General features: G+C 56.1%; 1 protein-coding gene across 1 annotated transcript; it reads right to left on the reverse strand.

The window, feature by feature from the left end:
* CHRNA3 (cholinergic receptor nicotinic alpha 3 subunit) lies at nt 1-16,133 on the reverse strand. Its single transcript, XM_044917821.1, has 6 exons — nt 16,121-16,133; nt 14,669-14,808; nt 14,510-14,554; nt 13,482-13,591; nt 7,767-8,778; nt 1-129 (listed from the first exon to the last, which is right to left on the reverse strand). The coding sequence occupies exons 2-6, from the start codon at nt 14,687-14,689 to the stop codon at nt 1-3; spliced, it is 1,317 nt and encodes a 438-aa protein (XP_044773756.1). The 5' UTR covers nt 14,690-14,808; nt 16,121-16,133.
* Nucleotides 16,134-16,146: the final 13 nt, after the last annotated feature.

Consider the following 16,146-nt stretch of genomic DNA (forward strand, 5'->3'; position numbering starts at 1 on the left):
TCACGCCTCGTCCTTCGCCAGCAGAGGCTGCAGAAACAACCCCGCCGTCCCTAGAATGCACACCAGGATGAAAACCCACAGGAAAATGCGATCGATGACCATGGCGACGTACTTCCAATCATCCTGAATCTGAAAAACAAAAACAAACATCAGGAAAGAGGAAAAAATAAAGCATGAAGGGCAGGCGGAGGAAACCCATTTTCAGCAGGAACATCGAATAAACATGTTGCAGCAGCAGAAACCATTCTGCCACCAAATGCAAGAAATCTCATGTTCCTAACGCCACCTGAGGACATCCACTATTGCCAAGTTTCTTTTTATGCCCTGCAAGAAACAAGTATAAAATATTTACGTTAAATCGGTTTTAAATCAGAAATTTCTTGGGGCGCCCGGCTGGCTCAGTCAGTAGAACGTGCAACGCTTGATCTCAGGGTTATGAGTTCAAGCCCCACGTTGGATGTAGAGCTTACTTAAAAAAAAAAAAGGGGGGCGCCTGGGTGGCTCAGTCGGTTGAGCGACTGCCTTAGGCTCAGGTCATGATCCTGGAGTCCCGGGATCGAGTCCCGCATCGGGCTCCCTGCTCGGCGGGGGGTCTGCTTCTCCCTCTGACCCTCCTCCCTCTCGTGCTCTCTGTCTCTCATTCTCTCTCTCTCAAATAAATAAATAAAATCTTGAAACAAACATTTCTTAATGTATAATCTATTTTTTCTTTTTAAAGATTTTATTTATTTATTTGAGCGAGCACAAGCAGTGGGCAGAGGCAGGAGGAGACGCGGGCTCTCCGCGGAGCAGGGAGCCCGATGCGGGGCTCCATCCCAGGACCCTGGGATCGTGACCTGAGCTGAAGGCAGACGCTTCCCCGACTGAGCCACCAGGTGCCCCATAATCTATTTTTTCCTCAACTGATTTCTAACTCATAACGTTAGTAAAACTTTGACTTGTGCCTGAGGGAGGGCTCCTGGGCCTTGTTAGAAAAGCTAATACAATCCAACTGTCATTTACCGTTGCTTCTAAGTACTATTCTTATCCCGTTTTAGAGACTAATTTCCTGTCAGCATCTGTTCCACACATGAAATCAGCACATCAGGGCCAGGCCATCATCATCGTCCCCACGGCCCTCCCCAGGCCCAGCTAACCAAAGATCCCCTTCGACCATAAGGCCAAAGTGTCGTGGACAGGCTGGAAATCAGATGTAACTGCTGACAACAAAGTAAGAGCTGGAAGAAAGAACAAGACTAATTGCATATAATACAGCTTCAGTTCAGGCTTGAAATAGGAAGGAGAATTGTGTGTTAATTATACTCCTAGACAACTCAGAAAGCAAGGAAACCATAATTGAATTGAGAAAGAGAGAACCCATAAATCAATGGATTTTGAAGAAATAATCACATAATAAAGAGGCAGCATGTGATTTAGTAATTGGATTAAGTGCACTGAAATGGGGCTGGGACACAAGAATTTTCTTTCCCATCATGAGCTGGAGTGGATGTGTGCTCTTGAAGACACTAAGGAGTCTCAGCTAAAATTAGAATTGTAATGCCCTGTTTGCCAGGTACTTCATTTGAATTCCCGAGACTGTGGTTTGTAAGTGGCCTCAAATACACAATAGACCCCGTGGTTCCCTCCTGCCCCTGGCCGGCTGAGCCCCTCCAAGGCTGTCACAGGCAGAGGGTGGAAACGCAGACTTGGAGACACACTGATTTCAATCCCTGAGTCTGGGAATCTGGGTAAATTACGTGACCTCTCTTCACCTCGATTTCTCCGTCTGTGAAATGCAGGTAAGAACAGTACTCACCCTCCTTAATCCTTCCACCCCTCTCCCCTCCGGCAACCCTCAGTTTATTTCCTGTGATTAAGAGTCTCCTATGGTTTGTCTCCCTCTCTGATTTCATCTTGTTCTATTTTCCCCTCCCTTCCCCTATGATCCTGTTTTGTTTTTTATATTCCACATGAGTGAAATCGTATGGTATTTGTCTTTCTCTGACTATTTCGCTCAGCATAAGCCCCTCCAGTTCCATCCATGTCGATGTAAATGGTAAGTATTCATCCTTTCTGATGGCTGAGTAATATTCCATCGTGTATATAAACCACATCTTCTTTATCCATTCATCTGTCGATGGACATCTCAGCTCCTTCCACAGTTTGGCTATTGTGGACATTGCTGCTATAAACATTGGGGTTCAGGTGCCCCTTTGGATCCCTACATTACCCCATATCTTTGGGGTAAATACCCAGTAGTGCAATTGTTGGGTCGTAGGGTAGCTCTATTTTCTTTTCTTTTTTTAAGATTTTATTTATTTATTTGAGAGAATGAGAGAGAGAGAGAGCATGAGAGGGGGGAGGGGCAGAGGGAGAAGCAGACTCCCTGCCGAGCAGGGAGCCCGATGCGGGACTCGATCCCGGGACTCCAGGATCATGACCTGAGCCGAAGGCAGTCGCTTAACCGACTGAGCCACCCAGGCACCCAGGTAGCTCTATTTTCAAAGAGCACTGGGTGTTATATGAGACTGATGAATCACTGAACTCTGAAACTAATAATACACTATATGTTAACTAATTTAATTTAAATAATAAAAAAGAACAGTACTTACCTCCGAGGGTGAGTGAGATAACTTGCTGGCACACAGTCCCTCACGGACAACACCTACTGATATCCACGCTGATAAAAAACATGACCCTTCCCCAACTACAGACGTTCCTCTGAGGTCTTTGTGGGCTTAGCCCGGTGCAGAAGGAGGGGACCTGGGTCTCACACATGAACACACATATGCCGCACAAAGAGCGGGGCGAGAACTAACTTTAGGTCTGTTAAAGTCTCGAAGGCAAGATGACATGGGGTGTTTTCTGGAAGCTTTGGAACTAATGGTAACAGAGAAGCGTCAGACAAAACAGTGAACTAGCACAAGCTCTTGGCTCGTTCTCCCAGCCCAGCCCTGGAACGTCCCAGAAGCCAGAGAAGCCTGTATGTTAGGGGCTGGGGTCCCCTGGCCCGGGGTGCGGTGGGGCGGGCAGAGGAGGGCCTCGGGAGGGTGGGCGGGGCACAGCTTTGGGCTGTGATCTTTTCACCCCTAAAGCTCTGCCTCTTTGCAGCCTGTCCTCTCCCTGCCCAGAGATGCGGGTTCCTTGTGAGCGGACAAGAGCCTGCTGGAGGTGAAAAGCCGGAGGTCGAGATGTCCCTCATGGGGCAACGTCACCCGGAGGGAAGGAGGCACATTTGAAGGGTGGTCTAGTCCAGTCTATGGCCACGTAGGCGCCTCCCCAAACACAATCCACAAGGATGGCTGACGCCCCCAGAAAAAGTGAGTTTTCAGACCTCAGTACACAGACTTAGCCATAGGAAAGGAAATTCACGCAGCAGACAGGTTAAGGATTTAAACTAAACATGAGATCTGCAGAGATCACAGAGTATCAGAAACACGAAGTAGGGTGCCTGGGTGGCTCAGTTGGTTAAGCGACTGCCTTCGGCTCAGGTCATGATCCTGGAGTCCCGGGATCGAGTCCCGCATCGGGCTCCCTGCTCGGCAGGGAGTCTGCTTCTCCCTCTGACCCTTCCCCCTCTCATGTGCTCTCTCTCATTCTCGCTCTCTCAAATAAATAAATAAATCTTTAAAAAAAAAAAAAAGAAAAAGAAACACGAAGTAGAAGGAGCAGGATCACAGAAGAACCAAGTCAGACGGACAAGTCAAGGAAAAGACTCAAGAGACGAGATAGCCAGCAGCAGGGGACTGCGAGGAGGGGCAGGGGGCAGGGAGCAGGACTGGACCCACGAGGAGGGGTAGGGGGCAGGGGGCAGGAGGGGACCTGCAAGGGGGGGGGAGGGGCAGGGGGCAAGAGGGGACCCGGGAGGAGGGGCAGGGGGCAGCAAGGGACCCGGGAAGAGGGGTGAGGGGCAGGGGTCAGGAGGGGACCTATAAGGAGGGGTGAGGGGTGTCGAGCAGGATGGGACCTGCAAGGAGGGGTGAGGGGCAGGGGGCAAGAGAGGACCCGTGAGGAGGGGCAGGGCAGGAAGGGACCTTCGAGGAGGGGTGGGGGCGGCGGGCAGGAGGGGACCTGTGAGGAGGGATGAGGGGCAGGGGGCAGGAGGAGACCCGCAAGGAGGGGACCCACGAGGAGGGGTGGAGGGCAGGGGCAGGAAGGTACCAAGAGGAGGGGTGGGTGGCGGAGGGCAGGAGGGGAGAGGTGGGGGGCTGGAAGCACACGTGTGCGGTTCAGGGGAAGAGGAACAGGGAGAAATCTTCACAGAAAACCTGGACCCCCTGAGAACTGAAGGTGGGAAAGTTTGGGGGCAGCGGCCGGTGAGAATGTCCGTCTAGGAGAGACCTGCACACCCAGGTCCTGGGTTTACAGATTCCAGAGGCTTCTACACACAATCCATCAGTCAGACAAACAGCATCAGGTTAACTGAGAACTTCTCATCAGTTATACCAAACCAGTAGTATTTTTTAAGTATTTAAGGAAAGGAACTTCAACTCTAGAATTTTGGATCCAGCTAAACTCCCTGGAAAATGAGAGTTTTTCCATTTTGTAGCCCACAGGCCTCCGAAGGTTCAGCTGTAAGCCCTGGAGAAGACACGGCGGTGCGGGGAGAAAGGGGCAGGAGGACGGCCCAGGATGCACGCGGCGAGGCTGACAGCAGAGTAAGGAGCGACACGTCTGCCCCCAGCCCCCTGATCCAGAACACAGCTCCCGGAACATCCAGGGCAGCCAGCAGCCAGGAAGAGCCGAGGGGAGCACGGTGGGGTCGGATAACGGGCGATGCGGTGGGCCCGGCGTGTGGGTCTGAGTCACGGAGGCACAGCCCCCACCTCCCCCCCCACCCCGCCATGAACAGAAACAGAAGATGGGGCTTTCCAAGCAGCGGCCACGATTCAGACTTCACAGTGCACGACACGAACTCTGGGAGGAAAGAAAGGTAAATGGAAAACACATAGTAAGATGGTAGAAACGGAGCCCTGACAGGAGAGCACCCACAAGACTCGGACTGCATAAGTCACCGATCAGAAGTGACTCTGGAAGGAGTGAGCACACATCCACGCGGCGCACACAACATCCACGTGGGCGGATCCCTCTGTGGGTGTCTGTCTCCACCCAGCACAGGACAGGCTGTCTCAGGACCCGCAGCTCGGAACATGCTGGCCAGGGCCTGGGCTGAGACCAGACTGAGAACAGGGTGCCGTGGCTGGAGCCGTCCCAGGATGACAGGCTGTGAAAGGCGCCATCAGCAAAGAGCGCTTTCAAGGGACCCCAAGCTCCAGGGTTAATACAACTAAACCTTTTACTGTAAGAACAAGCAGGAGCACGTGGTGACCCATGGGAGCGGCCACGCCAGGAACACCAGGCATTCCTGTGCCATGGGGGCCAGGGTGGTCGTGGTCGGGAGCCCAGCCCTGCAGTGAGGTTCCGGGGGGCCGAGCGCACCGAAAACCGGCCAGGCCAGGCCATGAACCCAGGGAGGGAAAGCCTCCCTGGAAAACCGTGGACCGAGATCCAGGGGAAGGAGGGCCCCTCCAGGCAGCTCGTGTGTCCTCGGCACAGGGTGGGCGTCTGTCCTGGCTCTCGCTGCCCGCTTACCAACAGGCCAGATTTCTGCTATTTCTGGAAAAATGGGAGCGCTAATAGCAGGCCCCCAGCCCCCATGGCATGGATGACCAGAGCTGAGCCGTGGCTGCCCCTTGACATGAACCTTGGGCCACCAGTTTGCCACTAATTTATCTTCTGGGCATTTCAGTGGTGACTTCCCTTTTAAAAAGTAGCAATTTTTAACAGTGTCCTTTTGTAGAAAAGATGCTTGTGAAACTCGTACTTTGTATGGTGCCTGGTAACTTTGGAATAGTTAATTTTTTTTTTTTGAAGATTTTATTTATTTATTTGAGAGAGAGAGTGAGAGCACAAGCAGGGGGAGTGGCAGGCAGAGAGGGAGCAGGGAGCCCGATGCGGGGCTCGATCCCAGGACCCTGAGATCACGACCTGAGCCGAAGGCAGAGGCTTCACCGACAGAGCCCCCCGGGCGCCCCTAGAGTTAGTTTCTGATAGCTTGACAGAGGCTGGAGTCCTATGAATACTTAGATCTCAATCTACGAAATTTCTGCTAACTGAAATGATTACGTTTAAGGTGGATGAAGAAAGGGTAGAGAGTGCCTGCAAATGTTATCCGTGTTAGAGACATGAGATTTTCACAGATCAGGTTCTTGTGCTCCAGCAGCTGCTTCTGCTGGAGTTAAAGGTGAGCCTGACTTCTTGGCTCAAGGACGGGATCAGCAGGAGGCCCCGCGGTGGGGGTGGCGGTGGCAAGCTCACAGCTGCGCAGGCTGGTGGGGCGCGGGCCAGGCGGCGGCTGCGGGCTCCCTCCTGTCTCCGCCACTGTCCTGTGCATTCGGAGCGGAGTGAAAGAGGCTCCAGTTGCTCCCTATCCGAGCTAACTACCCACCGCACATCAGGAGCTGAAACGATCCGTTCATTAGCTCTTTGCTAATCAGCAACCTAAGGCACAGCCAATTCATGTGAAAGCAGAGCTTCTTATAAAATCATCGCATGTGATTCGGACAACCTTGGGGGTAAACAGAGGGTCAGGGAGCAGCATACATGTGATATTATTAAGTGTAAAACATCTCCTAATACTTCACATTCATGCTAGTGTGAGATCTGTGGAGGAAACAAGTTCACCCAATTACAAACAGCGAGCAAAAGAGTTTGCCTGGATCCTTCACGAGAGATGTACGACGGCCAATAAGCATATGAAGAAGACTCCGAGTTGCTATGGAGCAAGGAAAAGCTCACCAAGACGGCCACAGGCACTGGTTCGCATGTTGGGGTGAGTGCGTGCAGCTGCGGAAACTCTCACCGGCCCAACGCCTCGGGAGCCTCACAGTATCTGCCGCCAAAGTTAAAAATGCCTCCCTGGGCGCCTGGGTGGCTCAATCGTTAAGCGTCTGCCTTCAGCTTGGGTCATGATCCCAGGGTCCTGGGATGGAGCCCCGCATCGGGCTCCCTGCTCGGCGGGAAGCCTGCTTCTCCCTCTCCCGCTCCCCCTGCTTGTGTTCCTGCTCTCGCTATCTCTTTCTCTGTCAAATAAATAAATAAAATCTTTAAAAAAAAAAAAAAAGCCTCCCTGCAGTGATCAGCAAGGGACACGGGTGCGTGTGTCCACCAGAAGACGTGTATAAGAATACTGATGGTCCCTTTCCTCAAAATAGCCCCAAACTAGAAATGACCACACGTGCAGGAGCTGTGGCATTCAGCAGCAGGTGTCTCGGAAGGACATCTTGTTGGATGTAAGAGGTCAGACGTGGAAGGGAGTGCGCCACGGAATTCCATTTGGATGGGGGTGAAGGGAAGGTGAAGGAGGTCGGGGTCAGTGGTTCCAGAGGGTGGGGGACCACCAGGAGGGGCACTGGAAACGTCCCATGTCCCTACTCGGCTCAGGGTTACACATGTGCACTTTATACCTAAATGGGGTAAACAAACAGTTGGAAAGTAAAGTGACGACCGTAAGCTCAGCTGGTCAGGCTACGTGGAGGTGATCTGCTCTCGCGCCCTCTCCCGGCTCATCTCCGGACCGACTCCGGCTCGGGGGCCAACTCCAGGGCACACCAACTCCAGGCGCCAACTCCGTGCGCGTGAGGACACAGGCTGGGAACGGTGATGCTGCACACCCGGGGACACCTGCCTGGTCCGTGGAGGAGCCGGGCCGAGCACAGCCGCTGACTCCCAGTCGAACCTCTCAGCCCCACCCTGCATGTCTGCCCCAGGGAACAACATCTCCTTACCTCTTTGGCTTCGTTTTGTGCTTTCATATTTTCGGCGATATACCTGATGCTCTGGATGGCTTCTTTGATTTCCGGTGACATCGTAGAGAGGGCCAGCACGGCCTGGATGGACTCCGAGCTGGAGCTTCTCGGGAGGTTGGCGCTGAAATTTGAGATTTTCATCCTGCGGTGGTGGCACTGGCCACACGTCCCATCCTGGCAGGGACAGCCTTCCTTGCAGCCTCTTGGCTCCGTGCGGCTGAAGCAGTTGAGATTGGAGAGCTCCGCACTGTATGAGGGCCTCGGCTTCTGGGTGGGGCCCTCGCTGCCTGCCGGCCTGGTCATGAACATGACCCTGGGAAGCAGGTGCAGGAAGATGGTCTTCACCCACGTAGGCATGGTGTGCGTGGTCGGCGTTCTGTAGTGAACGTTGAGCACGAAGACCGTGATGACAATGGACAGCGTGACGAAGATCATGGTGAACAGCAGGTACTCGCCGATGAGCGGGATCACCAGCGAGGTGGAGGGGATGGTCTCGGTGATGACCAGGAGAAACACGGTCAGGGAGAGGAGCACCGAGATGCAGAGCGTCACCTTCTCGCCGCAGTCTGAGGGCAGGTAGAAGACCAGCACGGTGAGGAAGGAGATGAGCAGGCAGGGGATGATGAGGTTGATGGTGTAGAAGAGGGGCAGGCGCCGGATGTAGAGCGAGTACGTGATGTCGGGGTAGATCTCCTCACAGCAGTTGTACTTGATGTCGTGCTTGTAGCCGGGGGCTTTGATGATGGCCCACTCGCCGCTCTCCCAGTAATCCTTGAGGTTCATGGAGGAGCCGATGAGGACCAGGTCGATTTTCGCCTTGTCGTAGGACCAGGACCCGAACTTCATGGTGCAGTTCTGGTAATCGAACGGAAAGTAGGTCACGTCGATTTTGCACGAGCTCTTGAAGATGGCCGGCGGGATCCAAGTCACTTCCCCTGTGTACTTGAGTAAAGCCTTGGTCTTGTCGTCCACCTGGAAGTCCCCAACAGCACTGCAGAGACAGGTGGGCAACACATGGTCATGACCACGCGCTCACCGGGGCCCGCGTCTCACACCGCCGGCAGCGAGTACAAGTAACCGCTTACGAGGCCACACGCAGGAGGGCGAGCCGGAGAAAGTTGCCCAGGCCGTCACACCACTGACCAACGGGGACACCGCAGCCCAAGCCTGCATGCCCCCACCCCGGCGCATCCCTGGTTCACTCCACAGCCATGACTCTGCCTTGATATTTACCGAGACGCTTTCAAAGGCCAGAAAGGGATTGTTTCCCCTCTAAAGAAATGGGATGAATGTTGTCCTTGAGGCAGGAAACCTGTGGGGATATTTGCCCCTCGTTCTGCTGTGGTTTAGACCTGCCAGCACCTCATTCAGTCTCCGGCACGCACTGTGTGCCCACGGGCGCGTGAGGCCAGGCTGTGGAGCCGTGAGACCGCCGGGGTCCCACTCCCCCACCCGGAGCCCCGTCAGTCGGGCTCACACCAGACGCGGCCCGCGACCCTGCTCTCCCCACGCGCCCACCCCCACCCCCAGCCCTGCTCTGCTTGAACGTTCATGGGTTCTGATTCCTTGTCTTCCAAAGCCTGCACAACAGGTTACTTTATCTTCCGGTTCCCCCTCTGCCCCCATTTTCTCCCTGCCTTTCACCTCCGCGTGCCCGGACCATCTACACAGAGCCCCGTGGGCCCCCGTCCTGCATCTGAGAGTCACGGTTGTGGCCTCACCCTGGGGGGAGGCCCTACTGGTCTCCTCGAGTTCTGCCCTGGAGGCATGCACACCCTGCAGAAGGAGTGGCCACCTCGCCCGTCCGCCTCGGCGGGAGAACAGGACACACCTGCACGTTAGGGGACAGCTGGGTGTTCCCTGTTATTTAGTGAGAACGTGTGGACACAGAAGGGCTGTGTCTTGCTGGTCTCTGCCCCCATCCATGCCTCCGTGGAGCAGGCCCTCGTTGGCGTGAAAACCCCAGGCCACTGCCTCCCTGTCCTCCGGTCGGCAGGTCTGTCCCACAGGGGCCCTGCGGGCTTCGTTCATGCTCAGCGCCCTTCGTTCTCGCTCCGGCTCCACGCGGATGGGAGGCACGAGGAGTGGGCAGGGCCCATGTGGCCCTGACTGTGATTCTCCTGAAGAACCCGCGGGGCCTGATCGGGGGGCTGAGAAGACCCCAGAACAACGTCCTCACGGCGTCCCGGGCCCACAAAACGTGGGAATGGAAGGAGACCTCCAGACCACGGTGCACAGGCCCATCGCCTTCTCTGTGAATACGTGTCCACTGGGACACAGCCAGCCTGTCTGTGTCTGTTTTTGGTGACAAGGGCAGTAGGGGCCACAGCTGGGACTGGCCCACAAAGTCTAAAATAGTTACTGCCCAGTCCTTGCCATCCACCGTTCTAGTCCAGCGGCCTCCCTGAGGACGACACTGACGGTCAGACCGCGGGCTCCCATGGAGTGTTTGTGGCAGGGCCTTGACCCACCGGAACTCGGGGCACAAGTGAGGGGTCACTAAACCACCCCTGTGCACCCCAAGGCCAAACACCGGAGTGAAGTTTGCCCGGATGGGTGATGCTCATTCCTGCTTGTTCCCGGGGATCCTGGTCCCGGGGCGGCGCCTGCACTGGAGGCCTTCTGCTGACCGGGCCGTGTCCGCAACCGTGGAAGACCACGACCCAGCTGGGCCCTGGGGGGCGGCACGGCACCCACCACAGACAGGGCCCTTGTACGCATTACGTACGTAATAAACGGTCGCCTCGGGGGTCCAGGAGATGCGGGGCAAGACCCAGCTGGAGTGGGAGGGCTCTGGGCCGCCTGTGAGGCCGTTGGAGGGGAGAAGGTGGGTGGGGGCTTGCTCTCAGGGAGACGGAGCCTCAGGGGGCCGAGGGTGATGAGCGGTGTGAATGCTCTCTCCAAATTCCCAGCAGCAGACAGACAGGCAACCCGGGGAGCAAAGGAAAACCCACTGAGCACATCATCAAAGTCAGGTTACAGGCAAACGAGCTTCAGAATACGAGCGTGTGGGGACCAAGCCAAGCCCAGGGAGGCCTGCGTGGACGGTGATCAACCGGGAGCAGTGATGGCCGGGGTAAGAGGAAGTTCTCGTGTCCCGAGAGCCCCAGACACAGAAACCATGAGGAGACATCTGTCCCTCAAGAAAGAGGCCCCCGCTCTGTGTTGAACCCTTAGCAAGGGGAGCAGTGAAACGGGGGGCCCATGGATTTGCTTGTTGGGAAGAACCAAGAAGATGGTGCGGTCCATGGACGGTCTGCAGGGACGGCCATGGGGGCTGGTGTGGGCTCGAGGGTCTCAGACATTCCTCCCCCAAACTCCCTCCTGGGAAGACACAGACCCACCCAGAAAAATGCTGCTTAGGGTAGGATCCACGTTAAACAGGGCCGGAAACGGGTTAAGAGAAGGAAGAGGGTTTACAGACCGGAGAAGCAGGTGTCTAGCGGCGGCTGCACTCCGACCCTGGGGCCCGCTGACCCAGATGCTCTCAAGCTGGCAAAAGGGGACGGGGCCGCCTGCCCGGTCCCCTCTGGGAGCCTGTCCTCAAAGTTCAGCAAAGGCCACTATCTCCACAAGAGCAACAGGAAGGACTGTAGTGTGAGAAATGCAGGAACACGACTGCCTAAATCACAAGCAGAGAAGTGCACACCCCGAAGGACGGCCCCAGAGCCGGGGAAAGGCACGGCCCAATGTACAGATCAAGCTGTGCTAAGTGACCTCTGGAAGCGGAAGGAGCAGTGTAACCAGACGCTAAATAACCTGGCTGGAGCAGCAGGTGTATCAAGAATTGGCAAAACTGAGGGAAGAATCAGGAAAAGAAACAAAAACCACCTTAGAAGCAAAGCCTAAAAGCAACAAGACGGTGTCGAAAGCGCGGTTGCGGGAATGAACCCAGACAGGACCGATGTCCACATCAGACAGAAACGAGAACCCCAGAGAAGAATCCAGAATGTGGGTGAAGCTCCGACGTACATGCAAACAGAGTTCCCGGAGACAAAAACCAAAGCAGTGGGACAAGTCTCATGTCCTGGGACTCAGAAAAAAGCTTTCCTGGTGTCGAGTCTTATCCTGTGCGCGCGGCACAAACAACGGGACTTGAGAGACGAGGGGAGGGAGGCTCCGGGCACCCGAGCTGGAGGAAGAGCCCCTGCAAGGACTCTACTCCCCGGTTGCCCAGACCATCCTGGTTCAGGTCGTGGTCCTGGCGTGCGTGCCCCAGCGGCCCCCTTTCTCTTCCCGAAGCCACCCGTTTTCACCTGCTTAGACGGGCATCAGATTTTCACACAACACTTCACCCCGGGACAGAGAGGCAGCATTAAGTCTTTCATGTGAGGAAGATCTCGGCCAAGGATTTTATATCCAGCTAAGCATTATCTAAAAAGGCTACAGTGGGTTATGAACGTGCAAGAACGTGGGGAATTTTGTGCCCATGAGCGCTTTCTGAGGGTCCTGTTAGAGAGTGAACTTCAGAAAACCGAAACCACAGGGGAAATTCTGGCCCGAGATCGTCAAAGACGTTTCTCATGTGTCCAAATGAAAGAAACTCTCCAGAGAGGGACCAGTCCTGAGAAACTCCAGCCCTAACTCAGAGACAGGAGCTGCGCGGTTTCCTCTAAAACTTATTTTCAGTTCCAGATTCTGCGAGAATTCCTTATGCTATTTGCTCCTCACCATGTCCAACATGAAGCATTTCACTGTGACTCAGTCTTGTTAAACTCACACCCTCAGTCCTCCAGCTGTTCACCCAAGATTGCCAGCAAGGAAACAGCCTTGAAATTCACATCATGAGATTAAAATTTCTGCACATTTTCTTAATTCTAGCTTCGTGAAAATTCTCAGTGTTTTGTCCAGGTCCCTAAAAGCCTCTGGATGCTCATGCTTTGTAAACCAGCTGAGTTTATCTTGTGTCCCAGTTCTGTGCAGACTAAATTTACAAATACAAGTTGCATGAAAGAAACATTTATGAATGATGTATTTCCTTGGGAAAACAATAAAAAAACAAACAAAAACCTTGGCCCATCTTTGGAGTGGCTAAAGACCCTTCTTTTAGCCAGTGACCAGGAAGTGGGACTCAGCCAAAAATATAGCTTCTTCAGTCCTAGTAGTTGAAACACATTACTTTGTACTAATCCGGCATAAGAAACCTAAACACAGAATACTTTTAATCGTTAAGATTTGATTAATTCTATATGAAGTGCTTTGCTGAAAAGTGCATGGTTAAAACATGTTAACTTTAGACAGAAAGCACAGCTATAAAAATGCTGTTTTTCCATACCCAGAGAAAAACTAGTACATGTTGTAAGATATCACTTAAGATTTGCCCAATAACAGAGCTTCACTGTGGAAAGCGTCAGGTTTTGGGAAAGAGGCCGGTTTCGGAGGCGCCACGATGGGCGGTAGAGAACCTGTGAGACAGGAGAGGCTGCATGCAACTGTGGGCCCACTGTCATCAGGGGCGGAGAGTGAAGCTTCCCTGGGTCCTGACCTTCGAGGAAGGTCGCGTTCCCTCCCTGGCCGCCCCTCCGGTCCCTAGCTGCACACTCGGAGGTTATGGTGCCTGCCTGCGTCCCCTGGGGTCAGGGTGGGGATCTCCGGCACGTGGCACACAGTAGGTGCTCAGTATATCCCCGTGGAAGTCACGGATCCGCGAAGCCCCCTTGGATGCGGTCGGGGCAGGGCCCATCCCGCACTTACTTGTTGTACAGCACGATGTCCGGCTTCCAGATCTTCTGTGCGGGGACGCGCATGAACTCCGCCCCATCGTAGTCAGAAGGGTCCCACTTCAGCTTGTAGTCATTCCAGATCTGGGGAGAGGCCAGGGAGAGAGCGGGAGGCAGCAGAAGGACCCGCACGGTCTCCTTCCTTGACCTCACCGGTCCTGCGGAAGCCCGCACCTCTGAGCCCGTGGGGGAGACCGCGCCGGGCTGCCTCTGCGGCCGGGGCCAGCCCGCCCTGCGCCGACCAACGGCGATCCCCGCTGGTGCAGGCCGGCTGCATGCCTTATGTGCTTGCTGTCTACGTCCTGAGACGGCTCTCCAGGAGCTTCCCCACACCTGTCCCGCCCCCCAACCCCAAGAATGCTAATGACACACAACCCTCCTCCACCTCCAGGTTAAGCGGGGCTGGTGTCTGAAGGTTCTGGGGAAGGAGCCAGGACCCCACTGGGGCCCGAGAATCATGTAGGAGCAGACGCTGGGGGATGGGAGCAGGTGCACAGTGGGCCCCGTACCCTCCTGCCTCCCCAGCCCCCGCAGCATGGGAAGGCTGCGTGGGCCGGCAGACGGTCACATTACTCCAGGGAGTTATCTGTCCAGGGCTGGACAAAGCCTCCCTGGGGGATGGGGGCCCATGGAAGCCGGTGTCTTTGACCTCAATCTGAACAGGAAAGTCCGGAGCCCCTGCTCCCACTCTGCCAAAGAAAACAGCATCTGATTTTCCTGAAGGACGGATTTTTGGTCAGAAGGGAAGGAGGTGGCCTCGGCACCAGCCCAGAGTCGGGGGCGGGCTCCAGGCCCAGGTCTGTCCCCTGCGACGCGTGACTGTGGAGGTGTGGCGGCAACCTGTCATGTGTGCCTTGAGGGTCCGACTTCCAGGGGGGCTGTGCAGCAGTGCGTGTGACCCCAAGCCCAGGAAGAGCCGGCCGGCGGTGGTGACCCCATCTTTGGGAGTAGAGACAGCAGCCACCACCAGGGGGCAGCAGTGCCCAGGGTCCGCTCACTCACTTGCTTGAGCCACAGGTTGGTCTCCATGATCTGGTTGACTTCGTCCTAGATGGAGAGAGGAGAGTGGTCACGTGAATACGAACACCAGGCTGGTTCCGGGAAAGGCTCTTCCAGAGGCCCCGCTCCCCACGCCCCGGCTCGAGAGGCTCCCGCACTCACCACCTTCACCAGCTGAGACATGGACACTTCAAACTGGATGATGACTGGGTCCGACACGTTGGCCACAGGCCGGATTATCTCGTTGTAATCCTCGAACAGCCGCTCAAACAGACGGTGCTCGGCCTCGGAGGCCACGGCCACTGAGGGGAGGAAGTGTCACTTTTCCCCTGGCCAGGGACACCGCCCACCCACAGCCCCCTCACGGCCTGCTGTGGGGACTCCGCAGCGCTTCGAGTTACAGACTGGGAAACTGAGGCCCGCCAGACACACGAGGTCACACACATCCAGGGAGAAACTGGTTACAAGCCTGGGCTGGAGTTGGGAGAGATCTGGTGCAAATCCTGCCAAACTGCTTGTCAGCTGTGTGAGCTTGGGCCAGGGGTTTAACCTCTCTGAACCTGACTTTCTTTACCCGTAAAAGCATCCATTACATCTGCATCCACCCGCAGGGTTGCAGTAAGCGAGCTGCTTCGGGCTAGCATAGGGAAGAGCTCACCAACTACCCTCACCTCCAATGTTAACACAGGGCGGGGTCGGTGCAAACACAGTCGGCCTGCTACCTCCATGATGGAGAGATGGCCAGGGGCTCCCGGGGCAGGGCCACCCGGGGAGCCAGGGGTTCTGCCTCCCAGCCTGTAGGAGACTGCAGCCCACCCAGGACCCCGTAGGGGTTTGGCCACCAACCCTCTGAGAAGCTGGGTGTGTACTTGGCTCCCATGATCTTGGAGTGAGACCCATGCATGGTTCCTGCTAAGTCTCTTTTTCCAGCCTGGTCAAAGACCTTACCTCCCTGAAGGGGGGGAGAACCCCCTTTGTTTCTAAGCCACACCCAGGCGACCTGAGTCAGCCCTCTGCCCTTCCCACTTACGGGCCTGAGGACAGCGCGGGAGGGGATGACGGGAATCCTCCGGGAAGTCCAACCCAACTTGCCGGCGCCCTGAAATGGGGTCTTGCCTGCTACCCCCTCCCAAACACAGCAGGGGCCACAGTCCGGGGCTGCTGAGGAGCTCAGGGACTCTGAGCGCTGGGGTCTCAGCGTCAAGGGGACAGAAGCGGCGCTCCCCCGTCAGACTCCCCTTGCAGCCCTGACAAACCCCCGGCCGCCCGCAGGCCTCCTGCCCAGCGGGCTCCTCCCCAGACCCTGCACGAGGCGCGGCCTGCGGCGCGGAGAGGCGGGCGCGCTGGCCCCCAGCCTCCCAGCGATGCCCCCTCCCGTAGGCGCCAGCGGCCTCAGTTCCCCATCTATCCCCAGAACGAGTAGGGGAGGGTGCGGGACGCAGACAGCGGAACCGACGACCAGGGCGCCGACCCCGCGACCCCGGGCTCTCTCGGCTCGCGCCCAGACGACTCGGGCCGGAGGGCTGGCCGGAGGGGCAACGGGACTCCCCGGCCCGGCGCGCGCCCCTTCTCTGCGCCCCCCGCCCGTCCCTCCCTCCGGCCCCGCGCCCGAACCTGGCGGCAGCAGCAGCAGCAGCGGC

This window comes from Neomonachus schauinslandi, chromosome 9, assembly GCF_002201575.2.
Source record: "Neomonachus schauinslandi chromosome 9, ASM220157v2, whole genome shotgun sequence".
Lineage (NCBI taxonomy): Eukaryota > Metazoa > Chordata > Mammalia > Carnivora > Phocidae > Neomonachus > Neomonachus schauinslandi.

Excerpts from the sequence above, each read along its gene's own strand:
- CHRNA3 (XM_044917821.1), bottom strand. The coding sequence starts at position 14,689 with ATGTCTCAGCTGGTGAAGGTG. Across the intron at positions 13,592-14,509 it reads CCAACCTGTGGCTCAAGCAA|ATCTGGAATGACTACAAGCT; the intron begins GTGAGTGAGCGG and ends GCCTCTCCCCAG. Across the intron at positions 8,779-13,481 it reads GACATCGTGCTGTACAACAA|TGCTGTTGGGGACTTCCAGG; the intron begins GTAAGTGCGGGA and ends CTGTCTCTGCAG.